Below are 27509 nucleotides of genomic sequence, written 5' to 3'. Positions count from 1 at the left end.
GTATGGCAACTGCTTGGCCTCCGACCGCAAGGCACTACAGAGGGTAGTGCGTACGGCCCAGTACATCACTGGGGCAAAGCTTCCTGCCATCCAGGACCTCTATACCAGGCGGTGTCAGAGGAAGGCCCTCAAAATTGTCAAAGACTCCAGCCACCCTAGTCATAGACTGTTCTCTCTGCTACCGCACGGCAAGCGGTACCGAGTGCCAAGTCTAGGTCCAAAAGACTTCTCAACAGCTTCTACCCCCAAGCCATAAGACTCCTGAACAGCTAATCATGGCTACCCGGACTATTTGCACTGCCCCCCCACCCCATCCTTTTTACGCTGCTGCTACTCTGTTAAGTATTTATGCATAGTCACTTTAACTCTACCCACATGTACATATTACCTCAACTACCTCAACTAGCCGGTGCCCCCGCACATTGACTCTGCAACGGTACCCCCCTGTATATATAGCCTCCCTACTGTCACTTTATTTTACTTCTGCTCTTTTTTTCTCAACACTTTTTTTGTTGTTGTTTTATTCTTACTTTTTTTGTTTAAAATAAATGCACTGTTGGTTAAGGGCTGTAAGTAAGCATTTCACTGTAATGTCTGCCTGTTGTATTCGGCGCATGTGACCAATAAAATTTGATTTGATTTGTTTTGATTTGATTTGATTTGAAAATGTATCAATTGACCAATTCGGCACATTTGGGCAGATTTGATATAAAATAGTCCAGTATTGCAATGCTTCACTGGATCAATCTGAAACTTTGCACACACACTGCTGCCATCTAGCGGCCAACATCTAAATTGCGCCTAAACTGCAATATTATATTGTGGCCTTTCTCTTGCATTTCAAAGATTATTAAAAAAAGCATATTTTTTTGTTTGTATTATCTTTTACCAGATCTAATGTGTTATATTCTCCTACATTAATTTCACATTTCCACAAACTTCAAAGTGTTTCCTTTCAAATGGTATCAATAATATGCATATCCTTGCTTCAGGTCCTGAGCTACAGGCAGTTAGATTTGGGTATGTCATTTTAGGCGAAAATTGACAAAAAGAGTCCGATCCATAAGAGGTTAAGCCAGTGCCAGTTCCAAAATGGGCCAGGTGTCCAGATTCTCCACTGAAGTAATGTACTGTACATATCTGGACAGGAATATAACATTGAAGACCCCCATCAAAACACAACCACTGCTTTGGTCTAGAGATTGTATTACCTGTGACTATGTAAATGTTCTCCTTTGTTGCAGCTATCAGTCATGTATTATGGAAAGAAGACAGAGGTGTTGGGTAAAGCTGTCGTTCACCTCACCGCTGTTGGTATGTCATGCTGATGACAGGAGAGCACACACATATACACTACCCTGACCCCATTAATACCATACCTTTTGTACTGTAAATCTGTCAGTTGTAAATGTGTGTGTTAGAGGCAATCTGAGATTGCGACATCCATTTATGGATCTTTAAATTAATGATAATGATATACTGTATATCCATTGATTTTTGAAGAATATAACTCATAATACCTCATTAGCTTAGGTCAACTGTAACGATCCCGGCAGTCTGAGTCGGGTCCTGTCTGGTGACTAGTGTTTCCTGTTCGTAGTTTCCAGTTTCCCGAGGGTTCGGGAACGCTCCGGGGAGCTCTCTTGTTTTCCGCACCTGCATCCCGTCAGCAATCTGCACACCTGGCCCTCATCATCACCCTTTTTAGGCTCTGGCCAAACATCCAGTTCCTGCCGGATCGTTAGCCATGAACAGTAGGTGTTCTGTGTATCAGTTTAGAGTTTTCTAGCGTGAGTTTTGTTATTTTGTACTTTGTTGAGTTTTTGTGTTCTTACCTCCGTTTTTGTTCCACCTGCAGTCACACGTCCGGAACCTTCACCCCACCTCTGCCTGATGGTCGGCGGCTGCCGAGCCATCACTGGACCCAGTACTGCACCCCCCAACTACTCAACCACGCCGCCCGCTCTGTCCCTGGATTATTCTGCACCTTTTGTCGTATCTAATAAACCCTCACCTTCGTTCAACTCTCCTTGTCCTGGTCTGCTTTTGGGTTCTGGCTGAGGGAACTGTGACAGAACGATCCGGCCAAATATGAACCCAGCGGACCTGGACTCTGTTCGCCATGCCATTACCCAGCAGGAGAAGATGTTGGGCCATCATAGCATGGTACTACAGGAGATCGCGTTGTCAGTTCGGAACCTTTCTACCGGCCTGACGGAGGTCCAGAACCAACGCCAGTGTCCGGTGGAGGACTCACTACCGGTTTCACCCATCTCGCCTGCCGCTTCTGAAGTTGTGTCCCTCCGTGAGCCCAAGGTTCCGACGCCGGATAAATATGAGGGGGAGCTGGGAAGATGCCGTTCCTTCCTTATGCAGTGTGGATTAGTGTTCGATCTACAGCCCTACTCTTATGCCACTGACAAGGCTAGGATAGCCTTTTTGATTGAGTTGCTGCGTGGTCGAGCGCTGGAGTGGGCTTCAGCCGTTTGGGAACGACAGGATCCCTGCATGGCTTCATACCAGGGGTTCACGGCCGAGATGAGGAAGCTCTTCGACCATTCCGTCCGAGGGAGGGACGCAGCTAGGCGTCTGTTTTCTCTTCACCAAGGAACTCGCAGCGTGGCCGACTTCGTGATCGAGTTCAAGACGTTGGCTGTGGAGAGTGGGTGGAACGAGGAGTCTTTGCAAGCGGCCTTTTACCAGGGCCTGTCGGAGCAGCTCAAGGATGAGTTGATCTCCTATCCGGAGCCTAGTGACCTGGACAGCTTGGTAGCCTTGTCTATTCGGGTGGATAATCGAGTCCGAGAGCGAAGGAGGGAGAAGCAATGGGGTCCGTCCAATCGATCAGCTTCTCAGTTCCCAGTCGGGTCGGGTGGTGGACCAGAACACGTCGATCATTCTCCACCACTAAGGATTAGTGGAGAGGACCTCTCTCCCGATTCTGAACCCATGCAAGTGGGGCGGCACGGGTTAACCAAGGAGGAGCGTCAACATAGACGTAAGACCAACTGCTGCCTCTACTGTGGTCGCTCGGGACATTACATCTCCACTTGTTCCCGGCGGTCGTCAAACTGCCCGGCTCGCTAAAGTTGGGAGGACTTTTAGCGAGCCAGTTTCAACCTCTCAGTACCTCTGTCAGACCCCGCTTCCCGGCTACCCTTGTGAACAGGAATCAGAGCTTAGCGCTTAACGCTTTTATCGATTCAGGTGCCGATGGAAGCTTTCTTGATGCCGAGTTGGTGGAACAGCTGGGGCTTTCCAAGGAGCAATTGCCGGAAGCCATTGAAGCGACCACTCTGAACGGCAGTAGTCTGGCACGTATCACGATGAGGACTGAACCGGTTAAGATGCGGTTGTCGGGAATCATTCTGAGATGATTTCATTTTTCATTCTGCCGTCTTCCCATGTTCCTCTGGTCCTTGGATACCCCTGGCTGAAGAAACACAATCCCACGTTCGATTGGGTGACGGGCAAGGTAACGAGTTGGAGCCTTGATTGTCATGCTAACTGTCTCAAGACTGCCTGCCCCCATTCGGTTCCCAGTCAGGTGATTGAGGCTAAACCCCCAGATTTGTCCCTGGTTCCCGAGACATATCACGATTTGGGGGAAGTTTTCAGTAAGCAGAAGGCTCTGTCACTTCCTCCCCCACCGACCATATGATTGTGCCATCAACCTGGTTCCTGGAGCTGTCTACCCCAAGGGAAGGTTATACAGTATCTCCCGACCTGAACGTGAGGCGTTGGAGACCTACATCAAGGAGTCCCTAGCTGCTGGTCTCGTTCGTCCCTCGTCATCACCCCTGGGGGCAGGATTCTTCTTTGTGGGAAAGAAGGATGGCTCTCTTCGACCGTGTATTGATTATCGGGGGTTGAATGACATCACGGTCAAGAACAAGTATCCCCTGCCCTTGATGAGTTCTGCCTTCGACTCCTTACAGGGTGCTACGGTGTTCACCAAGCTAGACCTACGCAATGCGTATCACCTGGTCCGGATCAGAGAGGGGGACGAGTGGTTGACGGGTTTCAATACACCGATGGGTCACTTCGAGTATCAGGTGATGCCGTTTGGACTGACCAATGCTCCAGCGGTATTCCAGAGTATGGTGAACGACGTCCTGAGAGATATGATCGGTCTCTTCGTGTTTGTTTACCTGGATGACATTCTGATCTTCTCGAAGGAACCTTCCGACCACGTCCAGCATGTCCGGCAGGTTCTGCAGCGATTGTTGGAGAATCGCCTGTTCGTGAAGGCCGAGAAGTGCGAGTTTCACGCCCACACTACATCCTTTCTCGGGTACATCATCTCCAGGGGTGAGATTAGGATGGATCAGGAGAAGGTTAGAGCGGTTCTGGAATGGGTCCAGCCCGGTACGAGATTGCAACTCCAGAGATTTTTGGGGTTTGCGAATTTCTACCGCAGATTCATCCGGGATTACAGCCGTGTGGCCGCTCCATTAACTGCCTTGACTTCCAGTATCAGGACCTTCAAGTGGAATCCGGAGGCGGATCGAGCGTTTCTGGATTTGAAGAGGCGATTCACCAACGCACCGATTCTCTCTCAACCGGACACGGCCCGTCAGTTCGTCGTTGAAGTGGACGCGTCTGATGTGGGAGTTGGCGCTATCCTGTCGCAGCGATGTTCCACGGACAGTAAACTCCATCCCTGCGCCTACTACTCTCGTCGCCTTTCGCCTGCAGAGAGGAATTACGATGTGGGTAACCGGGAGCTTCTCGCGGTGAAACTTGCCTTGGAGGAGTGGCGCCACTGGTTGGAGGGGGCGGAGCAACCGTTTATTGTCTGGACTGACCACAAGAATCTTGCTTACGTGCAATCGGCTAAACGTCTCAACTCCCGTCAGGCCAGGTGGGCGTTGTTTTTCGGACGATTCAAGTTTGCCCCTGACGTTCCGACCTGGATCTAAGAACGGCAAGGCGGACGCCTTGTCCCGGATGTTCTCCAAGACGGAGGAGAGTGGGTCCAAGACCGAGACTATTCTCCCCCGGAACTGCGTCGTGGGAGCAGTGATGTGGAAGATTGAGGAGGAGGTGCTGGCGGCCCTTCGGACTCAGCCCGGTCCCGGTAACGGTCCACCCGGTCGGTTGTTTGTGCCTGAGTCGGTTCGTCCTGCTGTCCTCAAATGGTCCCACGCCAGCAAGATGGCTTGTCACCGGGCGTGGCTCGGACTATGGCGTTTCTTCGCAGACGTTTTTGGTGGCCTGCCATGGCCGAGGATACTCGGGGTTTTGTTGCTGCCTGTCCAGTGTGTGCGCAGAATAAGAGTACCAATCGGCCCAGCTCTGGACTACTTCACCCCCTTCCTATTCCCCGGCGTCCATGGTCGCATCTGGCCCTGGACTTCGTCACGGGGTTGCCCGCTTCTGAGGGGAACACGGTCGTTCTGACTATCGTGGACAGATTCAGCAAGTTCGCCCACTTTGTGCCTATTGCCAAGCTTCCCTCTGCCTCGGAGACGTCCGAGATCCTGGTTAGGGAGGTTTTCAGGGTCCACGGTTTGCCCAGTGATATCGTTTCCGACCGTGGCCCTCAGTTTACCTCTGCTGTCTGGAAGTCCTTCTGTTTGGCCATTGGAGCTACAGTCAGTCTCACATCTGGTTTTCACCCCCAATCCAATGGTCAGGCGGAGAGAGCCAACCAGAAGATGGAATCCACGCTACGCTGTCTGGTCTCTTCCAACCCCACCTCCTGGGCCTCTCAGTTGCCTTGGGTTGAGTATGCCCACAATACTCTCCCTACATCTGCCACTGGGATGTCTCCCTTCCAGTGCCTGTATGGCTACCAACCTCCCCTGTTCCCTTCTCAGGAGAAGGAGCTATCAGTGCCTTCTGTTCAGGCTCATATTCGTCGTTGCCACCGGACCTGGCATCGGGCCAGAAAGGCACTCCTTAGAGGTTCGGATCGGTATCAGCTCCAGGCGAATCGTCGCCGGATCCCCGCTCCCACCTATACCATCGGAGATAGGGTTTGGTTGGCCACACGGGATCTTCCGTTACGGACTGAGTCTAGGAAGTTGTTACCGAAGTTCATTGGTCCGTTTGTGGTGGAGAAGGTGATCAATCCGGTGGCAGTTCGACTCAAACTACCGAGGACGCTCAGAGTCCATCCCACCTTTCATGTCTCCTGCCTCAAGCCTGTCTTCCTCAGTCCTCTGTTGCCTCCTCCGCCTCCTCCTCCTCCTCGTCGGATGATCGGAGGTGGTCCTGCCTACACGGTGCGTCGCATCATGGATTCCAGACGGCGGGGCCGGGGTTTCCAGTATCTCGTGGACTGGGAGGGGTATGGTCCTGAAGAGAGGAGTTGGATTCCGCGGCGACAGGTCCTAGATGCTGACCTCATCAGGGATTTCTACCGCCTCCATCCTGGCGCTCCGGGAGGTCCGCCCGGTGGCGTTCGTCGGAGGGGGGGTACTGTAACGATCCCGGCAGTCTGAGTCGGGTCCTGTCTGGTGACTAGTGTTTCCTGTTCGTAGTTTCCAGTTTCCCGAGGGTTCGGGAACGCTCCGGGGAGCTCTCTTGTTTTCCGCACCTGCATCCCGTCAGCAATCTGCACACCTGGCCCTCATCATCACCCTTTTTAGGCTCTGGCCAAACATCCAGTTCCTGCCGGATCGTTAGCCATGAACAGTAGGTGTTCTGTGTATCAGTTTAGAGTTTTCTAGCGTGAGTTTTGTTATTTTGTACTTTGTTGAGTTTTTGTGTTCTTACCTCCGTTTTTGTTCCACCTGCAGTCACACGTCCGGAACCTTCACCCCACCTCTGCCTGATGGTCGGCGGCTGCCGAGCCATCACTGGACCCAGTACTGCACCCCCAACTACTCAACCACGCCGCCCGCTCTGTCCCTGGATTATTCTGCACCTTTTGTCGTATCTAATAAACCCTCACCTTCGTTCAACTCTCCTTGTCCTGGTCTGCTTTTGGGTTCTGGCTGAGGGAACTGTGACATCAACTGTCATACTCCATCAGAACCCAAAATATAAGCTTGTTTTACTCCAGTGTTTGTAAGCAATGGAAATGTAAACAAACACTGTATGGTCTCAAAACATGGTTAAAACTATAATTTTATATCATGGATGGTCATCTCTGTCTATGAATTACTGGTTAAATTTCTCTAGTGGTTACATTTCTTTAGCGCCATCCCTCCACCTTTTACCAAAACAGTGTCAGCGACTTTGTTTGAACTGCAGATTGCCCCTTTAATGTATATTTCATTGGTTTACTCGAGACCTAAAGCAGCTTATGAGCTTCAGTGGTACCCAGGCCCTGTCTATCTTGCAGAGATCTCCCTGGATGTTGATGCTGATCGTGATGGCCAGGTGGAGAGGAACAACCCCAACAAGGTTAGTTATATCTGCTGGGTCTGTCCAGGCAGGTCGCTTTCAGCACAGAGGTCACTATCTCTCTCTCCTATCACAGCAGGATTCAGAAGGAGACGCTCTAACATGAATAGGCATGTCAGAAGACTAGTGTTCATGGAAGATTGCCAATGCATTCGTAAGAAATTCAATTGAATGTAGTACTTTTCCACTCAGCTGTAAATGTAATCTAACCTCTTGCAAACACATTGGGAAAAGCTAATTCGACAGGGCAGTGTTTGTTTTTGTCCCTGAATGACAGTGTTCATCTCACTTCAGGGATCCTGGATGTGGGGGCCTAATGGCCACGGTGCCATCCTACTGGTCAACTGTGACTCAGAACACACCTATCGGAAGAGGCTGGACAGTGAGTGTGCTGAGGTCACCAGAGTCTCAGGTATATAACAACAACAGCCAAGTCATCCTGGTCTACTGAGCTGACAGCCAGACTGACAGTGCTGGGCATTGCAATAAATCAAAATTTGAAGGCTGCAGGTCTCTGTCGCTTGTGTGGATTCAGCAGAGAGGAACAGCAGTGATGTAGGTGTTTGTGTTGGCTAAATACAAAATGCCTGAGCTAGGAGTGTGTCTTGTTTGATTAGATGGATCCTTGTGTCTTGTGTGGTTGATGGGTTGACACTTGATGTACAATAATGCCAATATTTTGAAATGTCAGATCTTAAAGAAATGTCCCCCATGGTGCTGCGGACCAGTGGCCCTGCCAAACTCCCAGAAGGCTACAAGCTAACCATGCACATCTCCCAGGGTGATGCAGAGTGTGTGAGGGTCTTTAGGACCAGTTCCACGGCAGGCATGCACCAAACCCTGAGTGAGTCAAATAAAATATGTAATGAGTCCAGTCTGTTCAGATCTTGTATGTGGTGTGTGTGGCTGTCCATGTATGTACAACAGGAGTTGTCAAACTCATTCCATGGAGGGTCTATTGTCTGCTGGTTTTAGTTTTTTCCTTTCAATTAAGATCTAGACATCAGGTGAGGGGAGTTACTAATTAGTGACCTTAATTCATCATTCAAGTACAAGGCAGGAACGAAAACCCACAGACACTCGGCCCTCTGTGGAATGAGTTTGACACGTGAGGTACAATGTGTGTACAATTATAGTTTTATGGCTGAATATTATATTAATGGGAGTTTAAAGAGGTTAATGAAAGTGTGCTTTATCAAGTTACCCCAATTTGCTAACCGTTACTTAAGACAAAATCAAGATGTCAATATTCTTGCAATGTTTTTTGTATGACATTTTTTAAATTACAGTTTCATTTGAGCAAATTCTGAATTTGTGATTGAGTTCACTTTATTTATTTTTATCCCAACCCCTCCGAAAGAGACACATACAGGTTGGAGCCACACTGGGTGCCTGTGTAGCAGTTGTTGTGGGGGGTTAAGTGCCTTGCTCAAGGGCTCAACAGTATCTAGGATTTGATACCAGCAACCCTCCGGTTGCCAGCTCACTTCCCAACAGATTTTCCCTGTCAGACCCAGGATTATAATTTACGGTTGCTGGTTCGCCTCTCTAACCGCTAGGCTACCTGCCACCCTGTGATTATCTAGATATATTTTTTTAAAGATGCACTATGCAGAAATCACTCTGCCATATCCTGGTTGCTAATATTCTAATAGTTAATTTCAGTTTGTGACAAAACAAGCAAGTATAGTGTAGAGAATCATTGTACCATCTAAACTGCTGTGAAATATATTTTCCATAACCAAAATATTGTTGTTTCAGCTGTTTGAAGCTGGTGTACAAAACCGAAAGTAAAAGATGCAAAAAACTAAACTTTAAAACGCGAAGCATAGAAATAGCGCACATAGAACAGATCTACCACTTCTTAGACTTGCTTTTAATGCAAATGTCAGATCTATAACTCACATGTCTATGTTAATGTTGTCGGGTCTACGAAAATGTTACATATTGCAGCTTTAATTGTTTGCCAGCCCTATTATTTACATTTAAAACATTATTTACTGCAGCAGAAAACCTGTTTTACAAGAGCTTTGTGAAGGACTACCCACTAGTGGTGGGCAGTGAGGATCTGTCCAAGGAGGTACCTTACCTTGGGGGAAACACTGAGATGAACTTTTACGTTGAGGGCCTGAGGTTCCCTGACAAAGACTTTGAGGGCCTAATCAGCATCTGCCTCAGCATGCTGGAGCCGAGCTCTCAGGTACGTTGTAGTTTAACACTTTTACTGTTTGTTTGTTAGGTGTGGCACAACTTTAGAAACTGTTCATACTTCTTATTATTCCACTGGAACCTCTAGCGCCAAAATCATAAAAGCTACCAACACCAAAACAACGTTAGAATGTGTAGACTACCACTGGTCAGTGTGCTTGAAAAATCATGTTTGATACTACTTATACTTTTCATGCTACAACCATATTTGCATAAATCCCAATGCAATTTAATGGCCATAGAATTGAATGGGAAAAATTCAGGTCATAACTAGTCTTCAACCGTTTAAGCTAGAAACACCATTCAAACTTAAAAAGATGCAGACCGATCTGGAATAGTGTGCTTGTATACAGCTTTTTGATACCATTTATACTTTTGAACTATAACCATTTTAAATGTACATAAAAGCTCCATAGGCTTGAATAGGAAGTATTTGGATTCACCTCTGCTCTTGAACCGTTAAAGCTACAAACACCACCCCAACGTTGGCATGGGTAGACTGACTGAACTTAGATGGCTTCAACACAGCTTTTTGCTGCCATTCCTACTTCATAAGCTAAAATGCTTGTTGTGTCCCCATTAATTTAAATGGCGGAATGCAGGCTTCAATAGTCAAAATCACTGCCACAAAACTCAGAATATTCCCCAAAATATATTTTGAGAGCTTAAAAACACATATGGCGTGTGATGATATAGTACTTACTCTAGCCTACTATATTAGCCCACTATAACCTACTATAATAATTCCACACCTACAAACCACCCCAAAATAGGTCACTATAACTAACACATAGGCTATGAAAACCCTATTACTACCATTACTACTGCCACACTACTACTACTACTACTACTACTACTACTACTACTACTACTACTACTACTACTACTACTACTACTATTTCACAACCATAAATACTTCAAGACTAGCAAGCACACCACATTTACTTCAATAAATGTAATTTTCTAGTTTAAAACTTCCAAGTTTATATATCTCTATCCTGGACTCTCTCATGTTTTTGTTATTTTCTTTTGCCAGGGCTTCCCTGAGACACCCATCTTTACAGACAGGGTGATGTTCCGAGTGGCTCCCTGGATCATGACACCCAACACACTCAACCCTGTGGAGGTCTTCGTCTGCAGGTGAGAGGCGATGATGATGATGATGAGGAGGATGGCATTGATGTTGATGATGCCAGCTGTAAGCGTACTGAGACAAGTGTTTCTGTGCATTTGGTAACCCAGCACAACTGATAACGACCAGTTCTTAAAGAGAATGAGGAGGCTGGTGGAGAACAGTGGGTACAAGCTGAAGGTTTGCCCTGAGGATATGAACAGAGGAGACCGCTGGATGCAGGTACTGTAAGCAGTGGGATTCAGCTCGTAATCTTTCATGCCATTTTGTGCTTGAACTCTTTGTCATTTCATCACTTTCCAATTCCAACCTTTTTTCAATCTAAACAACATTTCTTCCATATGCTTTTTCATCAATGCTAATCATTGTCAATTTAAATTCTAGATACCCTCTTCTTTAAATGAAAGACATCAGAATAAAGACCGGTGTCTTGTTTCTAACTGCACTAAAAACAATGTATAGAAATGTAATGGAGGTTTCTCTCTCAGGATGAGATTGAGTTCGGCTACATTGACTCTCCTCACCAACGTTTCCCTGTTGTTCTGGACTCCCCCCGAAACGGAGCCCTACAGGACTTCCCTTATGATGTGCTACTGGTAAGAAAAGGCATTCACAACACCTGGAGTTAAAATGTACTTATCTCTGAATTGTGAGCGGTGTGGTGGATCTGTGTCTTAACCTTGCTCTACCTGGTGCCCTCAGGGCCCAGACTTTGGCTATGTGACGAGGACAGCATATGACAAGAAAGTGAGCAGCCTGGACTCGTTTGGTAACCTGGAGGTTAGCCCTCCAGTCACTGTAAATGGAATGAACTACCCTCTGGGTAGGATCATCATTGGAGTGGCCTTCCCCACGTGAGTGTAACATACACATTTCAAATCAAGACGTTTTTCCTCCAACTTTAGCATCCCACCAACTTTTTGCAGACTTGTCTTTATATATGAAAGGTATTGCCGGCGACAAAGCGTCTACTTTTATTTTCGCCAAATGACCTAGTCATGATTGCAGTAAAGTTCTGCCAACGGCTTAGTATGAAATGTACTAAGGCATGTCACTTCACCCATCTCTTCGCATAGCCCACCACATGCAGTGTTTTCTAAACCACAACTGGATGGATTCATAAAGAATTACTGTGAGAATAAATATCACTGAATGAGGAAATTATTGTAATAAAGTAGGCTAATGCAATTGAAGGCATCAAATTGTTGTTTACTGAAATTCCCAAAATAATCAAATTCTTATAATAGGCCTACATTTGAAGCAAACGCCTACTAGCGTGTGGTCAACTATTTCAGTACCGTTTCGCGCTGCTTTGAGACAAGTTGGGGTCTTGATCAAGTCATATTTTTATTTTCACTGAATCTCTGTTTTGATATTGGTTAGGCTACAATTAGGCTGTGGAAATGTTAGCTAAATTGAGGTGAATGTGGCTCATGATCATCTTGTCTAGTTGGCTCATTTATTAGCACTGATCAGCTGGTATAGCTCATCTATCACTGATCAGAAACATTTAGCATGCAATAATTTAGCCTAAATCAAGTGTAGGCCTATTATTTTGCTTGATCGTGTGTAGGCAACTCCAAAAGCCTGCAGAGGTTGTGTAATATGATTGTGACATATGATTATGAGACTCACATGCTTTTGAAAATATAGGTTGCTATTATTTTCTATCAGTATTATGATGAAGATGGCCTACTCTCAATGTGAGACCCTACACCTGCTCCCTAACAAAGTGGAGTGAGGGTGGAAAGATGAAGTGTGGCTTAAAACACATGGGCTTGCCTTGGGCTCTGTTTCAAAATATATTTTTTGTTGTTGATGACAGCAGATCCACACGTTGCCATGATGCAAGTTGTGTGGGAAAAATATTATTTGTATTTTATTCTGTTATTTTTCATTATATTCTTAGCTTACTATACAATAGCCTATATGTGTGTTGACTGTGATCAGGGTAGCCTAAGTGTGTCTTGTCTGTTTAATGAACAAAATAAATATTGGTTTCATGCATGGTGCAGCTATGTAGCAAATAGGCTGCATAGACCAGTAACTCAAAATATGCCATTCTATTATTTTGAAAATACATTTTATTAGTCTTATAATGTATCTTAGGACCTAAAATGAATGAATAATGGATATATATGTAATGGTGTATATTCATGGATTTATTACATCTACATCTAAAAGGCTTATTCTGGCAAGAATGTGTTAAAAATGCTCTAAAAAACACACGCAGATAAAACAAATTGACAGGCAACATACCGTAAAGACTGTCTGTAAAGGGTAATTTAATCTGTTTTTTTTTTAGATACCAATATCTATCTTTCCTTCTTGTTAATGAGTATGTGGAACATTCAGATAAGTCTGTGGCCAGTGGTGATAAGGCTGTTTGACTTTTCAGGGCGACTAAGGGCCGCAACATGACCAAAGTAGTGCAAGACTTCCTGTGGGCTCAGAAAGTCCAGGAGCCCATTGCACTGTTCTCTGATTGGCTCACGGTTGGGCATGTGGATGAATTCATGACTTTCGTCCCAGCTCCGGACAAGAAGGTACATATCTTCTCAAGGAAAACATTTTTTTTCACTCTTTCAAAAACCACTAGTAAAATGACATTGCTCTGTAATCTAGAGTAGACATTAGTGAGATCCTTTGAGCACCAGAATTGTTCATCCCATCTATTTGCACTTGGACATTACACAGGCTTTGGCTGCCCTGTGGTTATGTGATAATGTAAAGCTCTCAGGATGTCAAAGGAAGCGTACAGCCAATGTTGTCTTTGTCCCCCGTTTCTCTGCAGGGATTCCGGCTTCTGCTCGCCAGCCCCGATGCAAGCTACAAACTATTCAGGGGCTTACAGAATGATGGGCATGGACAAGCCAAAATGTTTGATGGTAGGCCTTCTGTTAGGGGACTCGTCTCAGTGTGTTTCACTGTAGTAATAACTGTATTTGTTACTCATCAACACTGACATCAGCTTTTCGATCCCAACAGGTCTTGGAGCAGAAGAGATTACATTAGATGAGATTTTGAGTGATGAGAAACTCAAGGCAGACAACAACTATTTCCAGGTGAGGGAAACATTGAGGCCAGATTGACTAGTTACTCAGAAGCTAGCAGAGCTTTGCATGGCTTGGTATAATAACCATGCTGCCATCCTACAGAGCTGTATAGACTGGAACAGGGATGTCCTGAAGAGGGAGCTGGGTCTAGACGACCATGACATCATTGACCTGCCCATCCTTTTCCATGTAACGGGGGGGAACAGGGCAGTGGCCTACTACCCAGACATGGTGAGACTACATTGGTTCTACACTAGAACACCTCATGCTGACCCCTAACCCAGGCCCAAAGTACTTCTTACTTTATTTTTGTGGACCTATTATATGACAGAATGGCAAACCTCTCAAAAATGCTGCCAAATCAGCTTTGTAGTTTTGTGATGATTTTCTACATGTGATTAGGGAGTATGTTCAAGTCATCTACTACCCAAGTAGCCCAAGAGGCAGATCCTAATTTAGGCATATGTCTCTACCTCCAGGTGAACATGATTGTGTTGGGAAAGAACCTGGGCATCCCTAAGCCGTTTGGGCCCAAGGTGGACGGCCGCTGTGCCCTGGAGGCAGAGATGACCTCCCTCATGGGGGGCCTGGGACTCAGCTGCACATACATTGATGACTTTGCCTCCTACCACAAAAGGCAGGGAGAGGTTCACTGTGGCTCCAATGTCCGCAGGGAACCGTTCTCCTTCAAGTGGTGGAACCTGGAGATGTGAAGGATTTGGGGGGAAGGAACGGTTGTAGTTAGAAAGAGGGAATCATGCTTGAAATAAACAGCAGTAACAATCACCAGCAGCAGTTGCCTTCAAACAACAGTAGTCCTCGAGTGGTATTACCCCTTTTGTCTTTATTAAACATATTTGGCTTTATTTACAAAAGGGTGAAAAGCAATATTTACAAACAAGACTTTGGAACTTGAACAAGAACTTAAGCGGACTGTCAACGAGAAGAGAAATACAATCACCTGAATCAAGCACATTGCAGATTGAATCTGTTGTTTGAATTGGCTGGGGGCTCAATCCAAATGTCTTGCATGTACAACAAACAGAACAACAGGACCACAGAGAAATGTGCAAATATAAACTGGAGACACCAGAGGGCGTAATCCAACTACTGGTATTCAAGCATTTTCCAAAGACTAGTGAGACGGAGATGAAAATAGTTTTTTGATATAGTTTTAGTGTGTGCCTGCAATACACACTATGACGCCAAAGGCGCTGTTAACATGATGAAACTTAACTTTCTCATCATTCCAATGACATTCCAATTAATAGTATTTTGTTGAATCATAATCTTCAGAATGATGTTTAATGATTAAGTAAATGTAAGACTAACTGTATTTTGATGTAGTGTTTCTTACTTAGGCAGGGATCCTTAAGATTCAACTGAAAGATTTCCAAAAGGATTGTATGAAAACGGAATGTACTAATGTCACAACAGACAATAAAGCACAACTCAATTCCATATTGGCTCTTCACTTCATTGAAATAAAAAGTCATGAAAACCATGCCTTCATATCAGTTATTTTCATCACATACATCTGAGAAGAGGGAAAATGTCTCTACAATGTAAGACATTTCACAAGAGACCCAGGTTCCATTCATTGAGAGCAGATATGTACAAATTAATACACATCTGTTTAGTTTTACATTCAAACCAGTTGGTGATAGATTCCAGTTGGCAATATCCACCATGGAATATATTCCCTATATGAAGGGGGTTACCCTCCTATAAAGCAGCTTACTTAACACAAACATTAAAAAGGCAACTTCAAGACTTGTCACAGTGTAATTCTTTTTAGAAATGTCAGCTTTTCAAAAGATCAGCAATCATCTGAAAACATAGTGCCGGTTTCCACATCTACACAATGTATCCCCATCTTTCTCAATCAAAACCTATGTGAAACTGATATAACGTGATTTTATATCTGCATTGTGCAATGAATTTGGAGAAGTTGACTGGTTTAGAGTAACACATCACAGGAACAGTCCAGGGACAACACCTCTATTTTGAGCATGGTACCAGTTGACTGGAGTTTGCAAGCAGATTTACACCATGCACAGTTGTATACACACATCCAAACACATACTTTAAATCAAACTAGTGGTTTGGAAAAAAGCAAGAAAATGCTTAAAACGGTAGTCACTGGACAGTAGCTTGACTTTGGAGGCTGTCTGCTTTGGTTAGGTCACCTTGGTGGAATGTCTGACCGTGTGGTATTATCTACAGTATGGAACAGGGATGAAGTCATTTAGTTTGGACACTGGACCTTATCAGTAATTCAATATGTCATGTTTTTTGCTCAGCTTAAATGGCATGAAATAGGTTGAGCATAATTGTGGAGTCAGTAAAAGATTTTCCATTTATCAACATCAACTGTGAACTGTAATTGTACAGTTTGTCAGGGGAAGTAGTGGAATTGAAACCAGCAGCAGCATGATGATGATAAAAGTACCTTCTATCAAAAACATGTAACATTTACTAAAAGTTTCTAGTCAACATCCAGCATTACACTCATAATTGAAACACAAGGCTTGGTGTGCCAACAAAGGATCCGGGACACCAAGAGTAACACGTACAGTATCATGGTGGGATGTGAGGTTGATGGGTGCAATAATGTAATTTCTTCCCACAATGGCAACAGGACAACACCCTCTTATCCTCCTCATGCATTCCTCCTTAGCCTAACAGAAAAAGTCCTGTTGTACCTGACACATGGTCAACGGATCTTAAGATCCACCCCTGCTTCGACCTTCAAAACAAAACAATAAACAATGCCATTGAGAGGACAAGGGAGAGTATACAATAACAAACTACATGAACAGATTCAGGCTTCACAGAGCTCACGGAGCAGACATGTATGCAGGCTAAGCGAGCCAACAGACGACAGCCAGAGGCGATGCTGTGTGAGTGGCATTCGTTTTGGGTGGGGTGCGGGTCACTCCTCTCCTTCACCCCTCAAGGCATGCTGGGAGTCAGTCACATGGAGTTGGAATGAGGGAGGCCTGTAAGTGCATGTCCATGGACCTGGCTGTTCAGACTAGACTAGCCTACCCCAGGTCTATCTGTCTGTCCCAGCGACTAGCTCTGATCCTCTGCGTCTGTGGTGGAAAACACGTGTGCTTGCTTCATCTCCTGCAGGGGGTGCCTCTTATGGTAATGCTGTGGGAGAAGAGAGAGACAGCGTTCAGACCCTATCTGGTCATCACACACAAACAAACCAGACATGGGTAACACATGGTCAGTTACATCTACTGACTTGGAAAACTCCAGGTACCTGCTAATGGACATCCATGTAGTGATCAATGGGGAGAGGCTAACAGTTCTAGACAGACAGACACAGAAAGAGAATGACATGGTTAACAAAGACCACAATTACTGAACAACAATGAAGAGGGTAAGTTTATACATGTATAAGCCCATTTATTAACAGTAATATATACCTGTATGTCAGTGGAGGTTGCTGAGGGGAGAACGGCTCATAATAATGGCTGGAACGGAGCGAATGGAATGGCATCAAACCATGGCAGGTAGCTTAGTGGGTAAGAGCGTTGTGCCAGTAACCGAAAGGTTGCTGGTTCTAATCCCCGAGCCGACTAGGTGAAAAATCTGTCGATGTGCCTTTGAGCAAGGCACTTAACCCTAATTGCTCCTGTAAGTCGCTCTGGATAAGAGCGTCTGCTAAATGACTAAAATGTAAATGTAATGTGTTTGATTCCACTCCAGCCATTACCAAGAGCCCGTCCTCCCCAATTAAGGTGCCACCAACCTCCTGTGTGTATGTAAGCGGAATTAAATCTGTCTTTGTTTGTATTCCATTGTACACAGCTAATACAGTGAACAAGCAGAGATGTTACAGTGAATCTGATTATTAGTAAAACCAATCTCACCGATGATGACTTATCCTGTGACCGCGCTGTCTTGTCTCGGCTCTCCGCCCTTTTGAGCGCTACCCCTCTGCCCCCCTCAGTCTGCTGGGGCAGTGCAGGTGCTGTCAGGGAGGGGCAGACAATGGGCCATCATAACAAACAAAACCTTTGGTGCCTTACGGCAGTATTGAAAACACTATTAAAAACAGCTCACCTGGAGAGCTGCCCTGGCTGGTGGCACTAGTACTGCTCACACTATCCTCTACCCAGGAGACATACGCAAATGAGTCCTTCTTGTGTGGTGCTCCAGAAGAGCATAGACTCTCCTGCAGCAAACAAAAACACAAGCGCAAATGTCAGTCAGGATTTATTTCGAGTGTGTGTCACAATTATATTGATATGAACCTCAATGTTACGGTGTGTTGTATGTTAGTGAGTGAGGGTGGGAAAACAGGGGCACCTACCAGTCCAGTGTTGTATTCCTCGATGCACACATTATCGTGTTCCTCCACCATGCTGGCAAAGCTGCTGGCATTAGATGAGGAGCGGGACAGGTCCTGGGCCTCAGGGATGGACGGAGCCCTGCAACACATGGCCGAACTACACACCTGAGTCACTCTGGGGTGACAGGTAGCCTACCGGTTAAGAGCGTTGGGCCAGTAACTGAAAAGTTGCTGGTTTGAATCCCTGAGCAGACTAGGTAAAAAGATCTGTCGATGTGCCCTTGAAAAACGCACTTAACCCTAATTGCTCCTGGATAAGAGTCTGCTAAATTACTAAAATGTAAATTGCCACTCTAATACACCCATGCACTCACTGCAAAAAGTGAAAACTAAGCAAGCCTAAATATCTTATATATATTTTTTTATCTAACTTCATTGTCATATAATTTGTCTTATTTTAACCTAAAAAAGGCTTTATACAAATAAATTATCTTATTTCAATATATTTTTCTAGATATTTTACATATTGAAATAAGATAAATTACTTTTTGCAGTGCATACACACACACATACCGACACACGTTGTTCAGCATGGGTTTAACTGAGCACTTTTGAGTGCTGTCTATTCACCTGATCCTTGTGGTGGGCATCTCTGGTGAGCTCTGATTGGATGAGTTCTCTGATTTGGGGTCCTGGGAGATGTGTCCGCTGTCTGGGGTCCTCTGTGTGCTGGGGGACACTTCCCGACTGAGGGAGGTGGGGAGAAAGAGGTATCAGCATGCTAATGCCTATCAGTTTGTTGATTGGACGAGTCTGTCTCTCCAGTGACCTTACATATCTTCAGAGCTGCCAACTCTCACGCATTGGATGTGAGAAACACGCATTTGACCCTCTTCTCACGCTCACCTCATATCTAACGCATTGAAAACTACTGCTTTTATTTTACTAATTAGTCCATTAGCGCGTTAACTTTTCAACTGTGCTCCAAGTCCTTTTGAAATCAGAGCATCTGCGCCAGCAATTTAACATGACGAGCGAAATCTCTATCATTGTCCTGTCTTGCCACAGCACTGTGAAATGCGGCACATTGAAGCATATGATTGGTCTAGTTATGTGATGGATCAAGGGGATTGGATGCATGTTTTAAAGAAACGCCACTCAAGATTAGGGTGGAGCTGAATGGAGAGACAACGTTCTCCGCTGATTTTATAAAACTGTAAAAAGAGTAGCATGGTAGCGCTGTTTTATGTCAAATGTTGTCAACAAAATTAGGTTGCTGTTACTCCCGTCCATAAATCTATTGCAGAATGTTGCGTTTTGACAGCATGTACTAAAATCGATGTAATCCACACTTGCATTAGTCCCCTCGTTTGGTGATTGGCGTTTAGGCTGTGACAACAAAAAGGCAGCAGACAGACCTACATTTTGTTTTTGGTTTTGTGTTTAGTTTGGTTAGGTGACCTGATTCGTAACTGTGAAAATAATTTTGTCAAGCAAATTGTGAACCCAAAATTGTATTCTAGAGTGGGAAAAATAGAAGTAGAATGTGGTTAGGGTGTAGGGGCAGATTTATGTAATCTTGTCTTCAGGAGATTTGATTATCTATTTACTTTATTTAGTCTGATCAGTGGAACAGTTCTCATTCTTAACAATGGGCTAAACTATAGAGTAATTACTGTGCTTGTCAGCAAGAACACCAATGTTATTCCCCAAACATATTTTATTATTCCACTTCTTCCCTATTTTGCCAGTGTATTCACATATTTGAAATCTGATATGCCTACTTGATATGAGGCTATGTATTTTTCAGCCATTAATGGACAGTTTTGAATAAGGCATACAAATAAGCGTTGGATATTAAATGCTCCAGGAATCAAATATCATTTTTGACATTTTAGTATTGTGCACATGATAGGCAGAGATGGTAAGGGGACTCACAACTCATAAAGGCATCATCTTTTTTCTATGTAGAGTAAGATGATGGCAAGGATCTTCAACTAGTAGGCATAAACCACCTGAATATTGATATTCATTTAATTTTCCTTGAAGGTTGGGTGATTTTGAGAAATGAATTGTTATAACAAGAACATTTTCAAACACCCAGCACCGGGGAAACATACAGTAGATCAGGGGTGGCCAACCCTCCTGGAGAGCAAGCAGGATTTTATTCAAGCCCTATTTTAAAGAGATAGTTCATCCAAATTACAAAATGTTTGTGTCCTTACCTTGAAAGCAGTCTATGGTCAAGGAGACTGTAATCTATGATTTGGTTACCCTCTGCCATCAACCATTAATATTACAAAATTCCTGTGCAGAGCCTTGGTGTAGTGGTAACACTTCCTCTGCAGAGCCTTGGTGTAGTGGTAACACTTCCTCTGCAGAGCCTTGGTGTAGTGGTAACACTTCCTCTGCAGAGCCTTGGTGTAGTGGTAACACTTCCTGGCACATATCGCACACAACTTTCTACCTGAGAACAGGGACCAATCCCTGCTTCCAACCTCCCCACTGTTTCTAGCATTTGCCTGTCTCCCCATCTCATTTAATTACTGTCTGAATTAAGTGTCAAACAACCTAAAAAATATGATAACAAAAATATTAGCATCCTTTAAATTTAATCTCCCCAAAATCTCAAAGTAACAAAGTCGTCAAATGTTGAGTGTTCATTTAATGTTCAAAGCATCCTAAATACACCGGACCTGTGGTTTTGATTTTTTTATCTTCCACCCTGGTCATAGGCCTAAGACATGTCAAAATACATTGAGTTGCAGGAAATTAGCTTTAAAACAGTAACATTTTCCCAGTCCCCCTTCTAGGGATTGTGCCAGGGGGCAATGAAATTCACATAGCAAATCTCACTCCAAGCTTTCTTCAAAAGTTGGCAGCCCTGTATCTTTGAATGCCTCATCTCTCTCTTTACCCCGTTGTCTCCCATCTCTTGAAGTATAAAACCATCCCAAGGTGCGGGCCAAAACCACTAGTTTGTAACTGTCATACCATTGCCAAAAAAAACACTAGGCAATCTGATGTCATACATTGTGGGAGGTACTTTAGACAAACGAAAGTAAGGAGGTTGTTGGGGAGGATGGGTAGGCGTATAATACGAATGTTTTGCAACCCAAGGCTGTGTGTTTGAATCACGGCATGGACAACTTTAGCATCTTAGCTAATTATCAAATTTAGCTAAACACAACCATAGCATTTTGCAACTACTTAGCATGATAGCTAACCCTACCATAACATGAACCTCTCCCTAACTCTAACCTAACCTCCTTTCTAACGTTAGCCACTAATGCTAACACAACTGTGACACTTCTGTAAAATGCCATGTGACAGCTGACAGCCATTTATAGTAAATTTTGGTATTTGCCCTCACTTCTGAAATGTTTAATTTCTCCATCTCTTTCTATCCCTTTTCTCTGACACTCCCCATTTTCCTCTTTCATCTCCAGGTAGCCCAAGCCTTCCTCTCACCTCCTCTCCTGCACCTCCTGGATGTTCTCGATCCCAATGGCGCTGCTCCGTCGGGTGCCGAAAGCCCCAGACTTCTTCCTGGTGGGGCTCTTCCCAGGAATGATCAGAGACTGGGGAGGAGTGGATAGGTTAGTCAGCCACAGTACTATATTCCTCTAGCATGACGTATTGTAAAAGATGGAGGCTATAATACACTGTCTAAGATATTACTTGGTCTGTTTTACAGTCAGTGAAAATGTGAATTCCATTCAAATATGGGTGAATGGCATTTGGTGAATGTCATTGAGAGTCTGCACAATGACTCAAATGCCTTCAGTATATGATACTTGCTATCTACAACACATGATAAACGTTATGGGGGACTAAAATGAAGTGACAGTGGCTTGTTGGTGAAAGACAATTTGAGATACTCCATCACTTCATCATGAGTGAAAGAGAGGAATTGATACACGGAGTAAGGTAATAAACCAGTAAGTATTCTCACAAACCTTTCCATTTTTGCAATGGATACCCTTCATAAACTCTTTATTACCTAAATTATAGCTTTATTACAACCCAATGGTTTTACCCCACACTTGAGATGTAGAAAATTATTGCTTCATAAATGGATATAAAAATATTGGTTTAGGCAGAAAGCAACCGTATGAGTTATGCAAAGAGACAGATAACCAGACAAATAAGCAAAGAAAACAGCAGAGAAACAGCAAATTAGAAGGGAGAATTATACATGAACCTCTTCTATTGTTCCTATCCCTATGGCACTGCCGCGACGTCCATGATACCTACTGGGACCTTTCCCTGGGACAAGTAATGACTGAATCACATAAGGCAGTAGAAAGCAGAGAAAGAGAAAGAGGGATAAATATATACATATAAAGAGATTGAGAGTAGCAGAGAAAAGAAGACACCATGAGATTTCATGCAGCAGGTAGCATTGGACCAGCAAGTTGCAAATTAGAACATGAGCTCACAGTACACCATAAGACACAGAAGACAGGCGACATATTGAGCACACATTGAAAGGCCATTCATATTGAAAGCTCGTCTAGAGTCCGAGACCACAGAGTGGCATTACGTACTGTATATGGTAGAGCTGGGACGATAAACCGAAAAGTATTGACACCGACCATACCGACCACTTATCGTGGACATTTTGCAGATATCATTCACTACGATAAGTAGCCTTTACTAGAGAAATGTGACGTTTAAAATGAAATTAGTTTGCTAACATGGGCGATTGTTAATGGAACAATTGATAGCTACAACATTCAAAGTACTAGTTGTAAGGGAAACATTGTGATGTTATAAACTTATCATTCAATTTATCGTTATCGTGATAATTTAGTCCATTTATCGTGATTATGGCTTTTTAGCCATATCGTCCAGCTCCAGCATATGGGCAGCATAGCCCAGGTAGCTTGGTCCCATTCTTCTATCATTGTCATGCCATACATGTAATATCTGGCATGACAATGAATTAACACAGAGAGGAGGTGCCAAAGCACAAACAGACTGTATATAGCCTGGACCACCAGGCTATAGATGTAGGCCTGTTTAAAATAATATATGACAGATTGCGAGAGATAGAGGAGGGTCTGTCACAATCCAAAGAGTTAGTATGTGAAAGGGCAGATTTACTTTGGCGAACTAATTGCAAAACAGCAGCTGTTTCTTTGGATTGCCAGTCAGAGTATTCTGCAACCTGCAACAGTGTGTCACAAAGTGGAAATAGGTGCATTCATAAAGGAGACTGTGTACTAACTTCTCATCTTCACTACTGGCCGCCAGGCACAGCTCAATGCTAGACAGGCTTCATGCAGCGACAATGCTAGGCTGCATAAAGAGGCTACAGCAGCACATGCAACACTCATGCCAGCAAGGTAACAAGGGAGGAACTCTGGGTAGTCAGACAGCTCAACTCATCTCTTCTCAACTGGCTTTCAGGTTGTCAGAGAAAGCAAATCCGGATTCACAATGTTATGAGAGTCTGAGTCAAAAGCCCACTAAGTCTGTAAAAGGGCAGAAAGGGTTATAGGGTCTTTGGGATCATTCACATAAGAAAAACTTTCCAAAAGGCACACCAGTGCCTACTTTTATGCCTCAACAGATCTCTGGGTTTAACAATATGAAAATGTATATGGTTTAAGATTTAGCATGGCTTTCTATAACATTATCATGATATGAAAATGACAATCATTACTGTGAAATGAACAGTGGTTCATTTAAAAATGCCATGAAAAAAGTCATGGAAAATGGCAAACTATGGAGGTGACTGATATGAGGGTTAAGGTAGGGGACCACATATATGAAACAGTGTGTTAAATAAAGGGGTTTGAGCACAGGTAGGATAGACAAGGAAGGGAGGAGTATGGTGTTAGCTACAGACAGTGTAGGCCAATTCCACAGGGCTGAGAGGATAGGGTATGCAGTAGAATGTATTGAGTGTTGTTAGGGGAGGGTCAGTGTCTACTACAGGGGAGTCAGTAGTGGGCCTCTGGTCAAACCAAAAGGGTTACTTACTATCCCTGGGGTTTTGGGGGTCTCTGTAAAGTTGCCGCTGAGACTAGTGGAGACAGTGTGTGGCTTCTTGTTACTGAGGCCCATGGCATCCATAGACTGGCTTCTGCTGCGGATCACCCGCTACAGAGTACAGAGAGAGACGAGGAGACACGGTCTGTGAGTGTGTATGGACCCTAACCCTCGCCTTAACCACACTAACCCTGATTCTAATGATAACCAGTGATGGAGATCGTGCAGGACCGTATTTGAACACTTGGGGGCAGTGTAGATAAGTGAGCGGGAAAGAGGCCAAATGAGAGAAGATGTCTATTAGTGTAAGAGAGTAGACTGTTCCAGTGCCTCACACTGATAGGAAGGTGTAAATGAAGTCTGAGGTCTGAGAGTGGGTGTTCAGAGGAGAGTGATATAATCCTTCAATGTCTTGCAGGTGCTCAGTAGACTCATCCATGAATGAAGTGCAGGGCTGGATAGAGACTGAGAGACAGATAAAATAGATAGAGAAAAGATAGAGAGAAGAGAGAGAGAGAAGAGAGAGAGAGAGAGAGAGAGAGAGAGAGAGAGAGAGAGAGAGAGAGAGAGCGAGAGAGAGACAAAACAGAGCCAGAGAGGAAAAGAGCATAGTGGCACATGGTTTGCCATGCGAGCAGCATCATCAGCTCGCTAATGAGAGTCCATTACAGCGTTCATCAGAGACACATAATCACAGCTCCTCCACTGCCATGGCACACTGTCCTGCCCACGCTCCACTCTCAGCCAACCTAATGGTCATTGATGAAGGACATAGAGTCAGAGTGCAGGATGCACATCGACAGGGATGCTCCCAACTCCCTGATCGTCGCCTGGTTACATGACACTCTAAAAGTGGGATGTGATATGGTAACAGCTAATTATGGAATCTTCAACAGCACCAGGGCACTACCAGAGAGCACTGACACTGGCACTGGCACTGGCACTTCCTTTTCTGTGCATTATTTTTCATGTTTGAATACCCAGAATCCCTTCCAGGAAATAATATTCAACCTCTCTCATGCATGTCAAGTGCCCGATTAAGCTTGCACCTCGTATAGTGGAGGGTTACCTTAAAGGACTCAAAGAAGCCTCCTCCCCCTCCACCCCCATTCTCCAGTTTGTCCTCGTCCCCTCCCAGGCCCATCATGGACTGGCTGTTGATGTGTAGCTCCTCATACAGGGTCTCCAGCAGGGCCGACCGTGTGCGCTCCTGACAACAACAAACACTACGTCGGTCAGAACTATAGAAATCAATCGCATGTAAACACTTGTGCAGGGACTCCTGCATGCATTCAGTGTACAATAGAGTTCAACACACAAACACACACACACACACACACATACGTGTAAACACACACTCGTAATGAGTCTGTAAACCGACATGATCCAGTCATTAATCAACACATCCACAAACACTCAGACAGATGGTATAGTAAAGTGGTGCAGCGAGAGCAGCGTGACTCCGCCCCCACACTTCACAGCATGCTGTGGCACGCTCCTGCTCTCACCTCCAGCTTGGCAAACTTCTCAGCCTTGTAACAGGCATACTCCGCATTGATCAGCTTAGTGAATAGGAACTCATGGAATTCATGACCCTAGAGAGGAAGGGGAGGGAGGAGGAAGGGCTAAATTAATATGTTGTCCCTCTCATGGGCTCACCTAGTTTATGCATTACTTAGATTCATGACTTCTCACCTTTTTAAAAATGGCCGGGTCCGGTAGAGCAGGTCCAAAGAAAGGCACATCGTCTCTCGCTGTAACAGACACCTGGAGTGGTAAAAAAGAGGTGAAGTGTATCCAAATGCCACCACTAAATCACATAACACTGGCTAGCCCCTAAAAACCTTTATGAGGCAGATAATGGGCAGTCAGTTACTGATTGATTTCTAGTAAGGAACATGCAGGTTGCCTTGGGCCGACTCTCTATGTATTGAAATAGCAGGATTGCGCAGGGTTATAGACTGTGAAGAGTATGCCTGGGCTTACAGTACCTTGTACGTGACGTTGTCTGAGCAGGCATTCTCCACCTGAACCACAACATAGGCATGCAGGAAGTTGGATGCTATCATGTCTGGTACAAAGGGCGTGTTTTCCTCCTGAAACAAGATGGCCACGATGTCGTTGCCTATGTGCCTTTTCCTCTGCAGCTGCAAACACAACAGCACAAACAACAGTGTCACCATTATGGACATACATTTTACCACTGCATTAAGGTCAGCCAAGAACACCTACAGTGGGGAAAAAAAGTATTTAGTCAGCCACCAATTGTGCAAGTTCTCCCACTTAAAAAGATGAGAGAGGCCTGTAATTTTCATCATAGGTACACGTCAACTATGACAGACAAAAATAGAAAAAAAAATCCTGAAAATCACATTGTAGGATTTTTAATGAATTTATTGGCATATGATGGTGGAAAATAAGTATTTGGTCAATAACAAAAGTTTCTCAATACTTTGTTATATACCCTTTGTTGGCAATGACACAGGTCAAACGTTTTCTGTAAGTCTTCACAAGGTTTTCACACACTGTTGCTGGTATTTTGGCCCATTCCTCCACGCAGATCTCCTCTAGAGCAGTGATGTTTTGGGGGCTGTCGCTGGGCAACACAGACTTTCAACTCCCTCCAAATATTTTCTATGGGGTTGAGATCTGGAGACTGGCTAGGCCACTCCAGGACCTTGAAATGCTTCTTACGAAGCCACTCCTTCGTTGCCCGGGCGGTGTGTTTGGGATCATTGTCATGCTGAAAGACCCAGCCACGTTTCATCTTCAATGCCCTTGCTGATGGAAGGAGGGTTTCACTCAAAATCTCACGATACATGGCCCCATTCATTCTTTCCTTTACACGGATCAGTCGTCCTGGTCCCTTTGCAGAAAAACAGCCCCAAAGCATGATGTTTCCAACCCCATGCTTCACAGTAGGTATGGTGTTCTTTGGATGCAACTCAGCATTCTTTGTCCTCCAAACATGACGAGTTGAGTTTTTACCAAAAAGTTATATTTTGGTTTCATCTGACCATATGACATTCTCCCAATCCTCTTCTGGATCATCCAAATGCACTTCAGACGGGCCTGGACATGTACTGGCTTAAGCAGGGGGACACGTCTCGCACTGCAGGATTTGAGTCCCTGGCGAGGTAGTGTGTTACTGATGGTTGGCTTTGTTACTTTGGTCCCAGCTCTCAGCAGGTCATTCACTAGGTCCCCCCGTGTGGTTCTGGGATTTTTGCTCACCGTTCTTGTGATCATTTTGACCCCACGGGGTGAGATCTTGCATGGAGCCCCAGATCGAGGGAGATTATCAGTGGTCTTGTATGTCTTCCATTTCCTAATAATTGCTCCCACAGTTGATTTCTTCAAACCAAGCTGCTTACCTGTTGCAGATTCAGTCTTCCCAGCCTGGTGCAGGTCTACAATTTTGTTTTTGGTGTCCTTTGACAGCTCTTTG

At 44.6% G+C, this 27509-nt stretch overlaps 2 protein-coding genes across 5 annotated transcripts in view; one reads left to right on the top strand and one right to left on the bottom strand.

Moving 5' to 3' along the window:
- The window catches only part of LOC121577747 (protein-arginine deiminase type-2-like), a 49196-nt gene extending 34689 nt beyond the window's left edge, over positions 1–14507 (top strand). The window contains exons 3-16 of the mRNA XM_041891601.1: positions 1245–1314; positions 7295–7356; positions 7651–7768; positions 8048–8200; positions 9363–9556; positions 10601–10704; positions 10807–10918; positions 11185–11292; positions 11399–11550; positions 13095–13242; positions 13491–13584; positions 13685–13761; positions 13855–13983; positions 14232–14507. Of these exons, the coding sequence (XP_041747535.1) occupies positions 1245–1314; positions 7295–7356; positions 7651–7768; positions 8048–8200; positions 9363–9556; positions 10601–10704; positions 10807–10918; positions 11185–11292; positions 11399–11550; positions 13095–13242; positions 13491–13584; positions 13685–13761; positions 13855–13983; positions 14232–14465 (1755 nt within the window). The 3' untranslated portion in view covers positions 14466–14507. The remainder of the gene's footprint in view (positions 1–1244; positions 1315–7294; positions 7357–7650; positions 7769–8047; positions 8201–9362; positions 9557–10600; positions 10705–10806; positions 10919–11184; positions 11293–11398; positions 11551–13094; positions 13243–13490; positions 13585–13684; positions 13762–13854; positions 13984–14231) is intronic.
- Positions 14508–14576: 69 nt separating this feature from the next.
- LOC121577746 (rap1 GTPase-activating protein 1) overlaps positions 14577–27509 on the bottom strand; it is a 202286-nt gene continuing 189353 nt past the window's right edge. For 2 of the 4 annotated variants that reach the window (XM_041891599.2, XM_041891600.2), the window contains 11 exons: positions 26053–26208; positions 25757–25828; positions 25570–25656; positions 25131–25271; positions 24053–24172; positions 21533–21642; positions 18692–18808; positions 18083–18218; positions 17833–17944; positions 17640–17740; positions 14577–16911 (listed from right to left, as the gene is read on the bottom strand). In XM_041891599.2, coding sequence (XP_041747533.1) covers positions 16831–16911; positions 17640–17740; positions 17833–17944; positions 18083–18218; positions 18692–18808; positions 21533–21642; positions 24053–24172; positions 25131–25271; positions 25570–25656; positions 25757–25828; positions 26053–26208 — 1233 coding nt within the window. In that variant the 3' untranslated portion in view covers positions 14577–16830. Of the gene's footprint in view, positions 16912–17026; positions 17075–17639; positions 17741–17832; positions 17945–18082; positions 18219–18691; positions 18809–21532; positions 21643–24052; positions 24173–25130; positions 25272–25569; positions 25657–25756; positions 25829–26052; positions 26209–27509 lie in introns of all 4 variants that reach the window. The other 2 variants (XM_041891598.1, XM_041891597.1) reach the window with 2 other exon arrangements.

The sequence above is a fragment of the Coregonus clupeaformis genome, chromosome 12, assembly GCF_020615455.1.
Source record: "Coregonus clupeaformis isolate EN_2021a chromosome 12, ASM2061545v1, whole genome shotgun sequence".
Classification (NCBI taxonomy): domain Eukaryota; kingdom Metazoa; phylum Chordata; class Actinopteri; order Salmoniformes; family Salmonidae; genus Coregonus; species Coregonus clupeaformis.
This window is presented reverse-complemented; position numbering and strand designations above follow the sequence as displayed.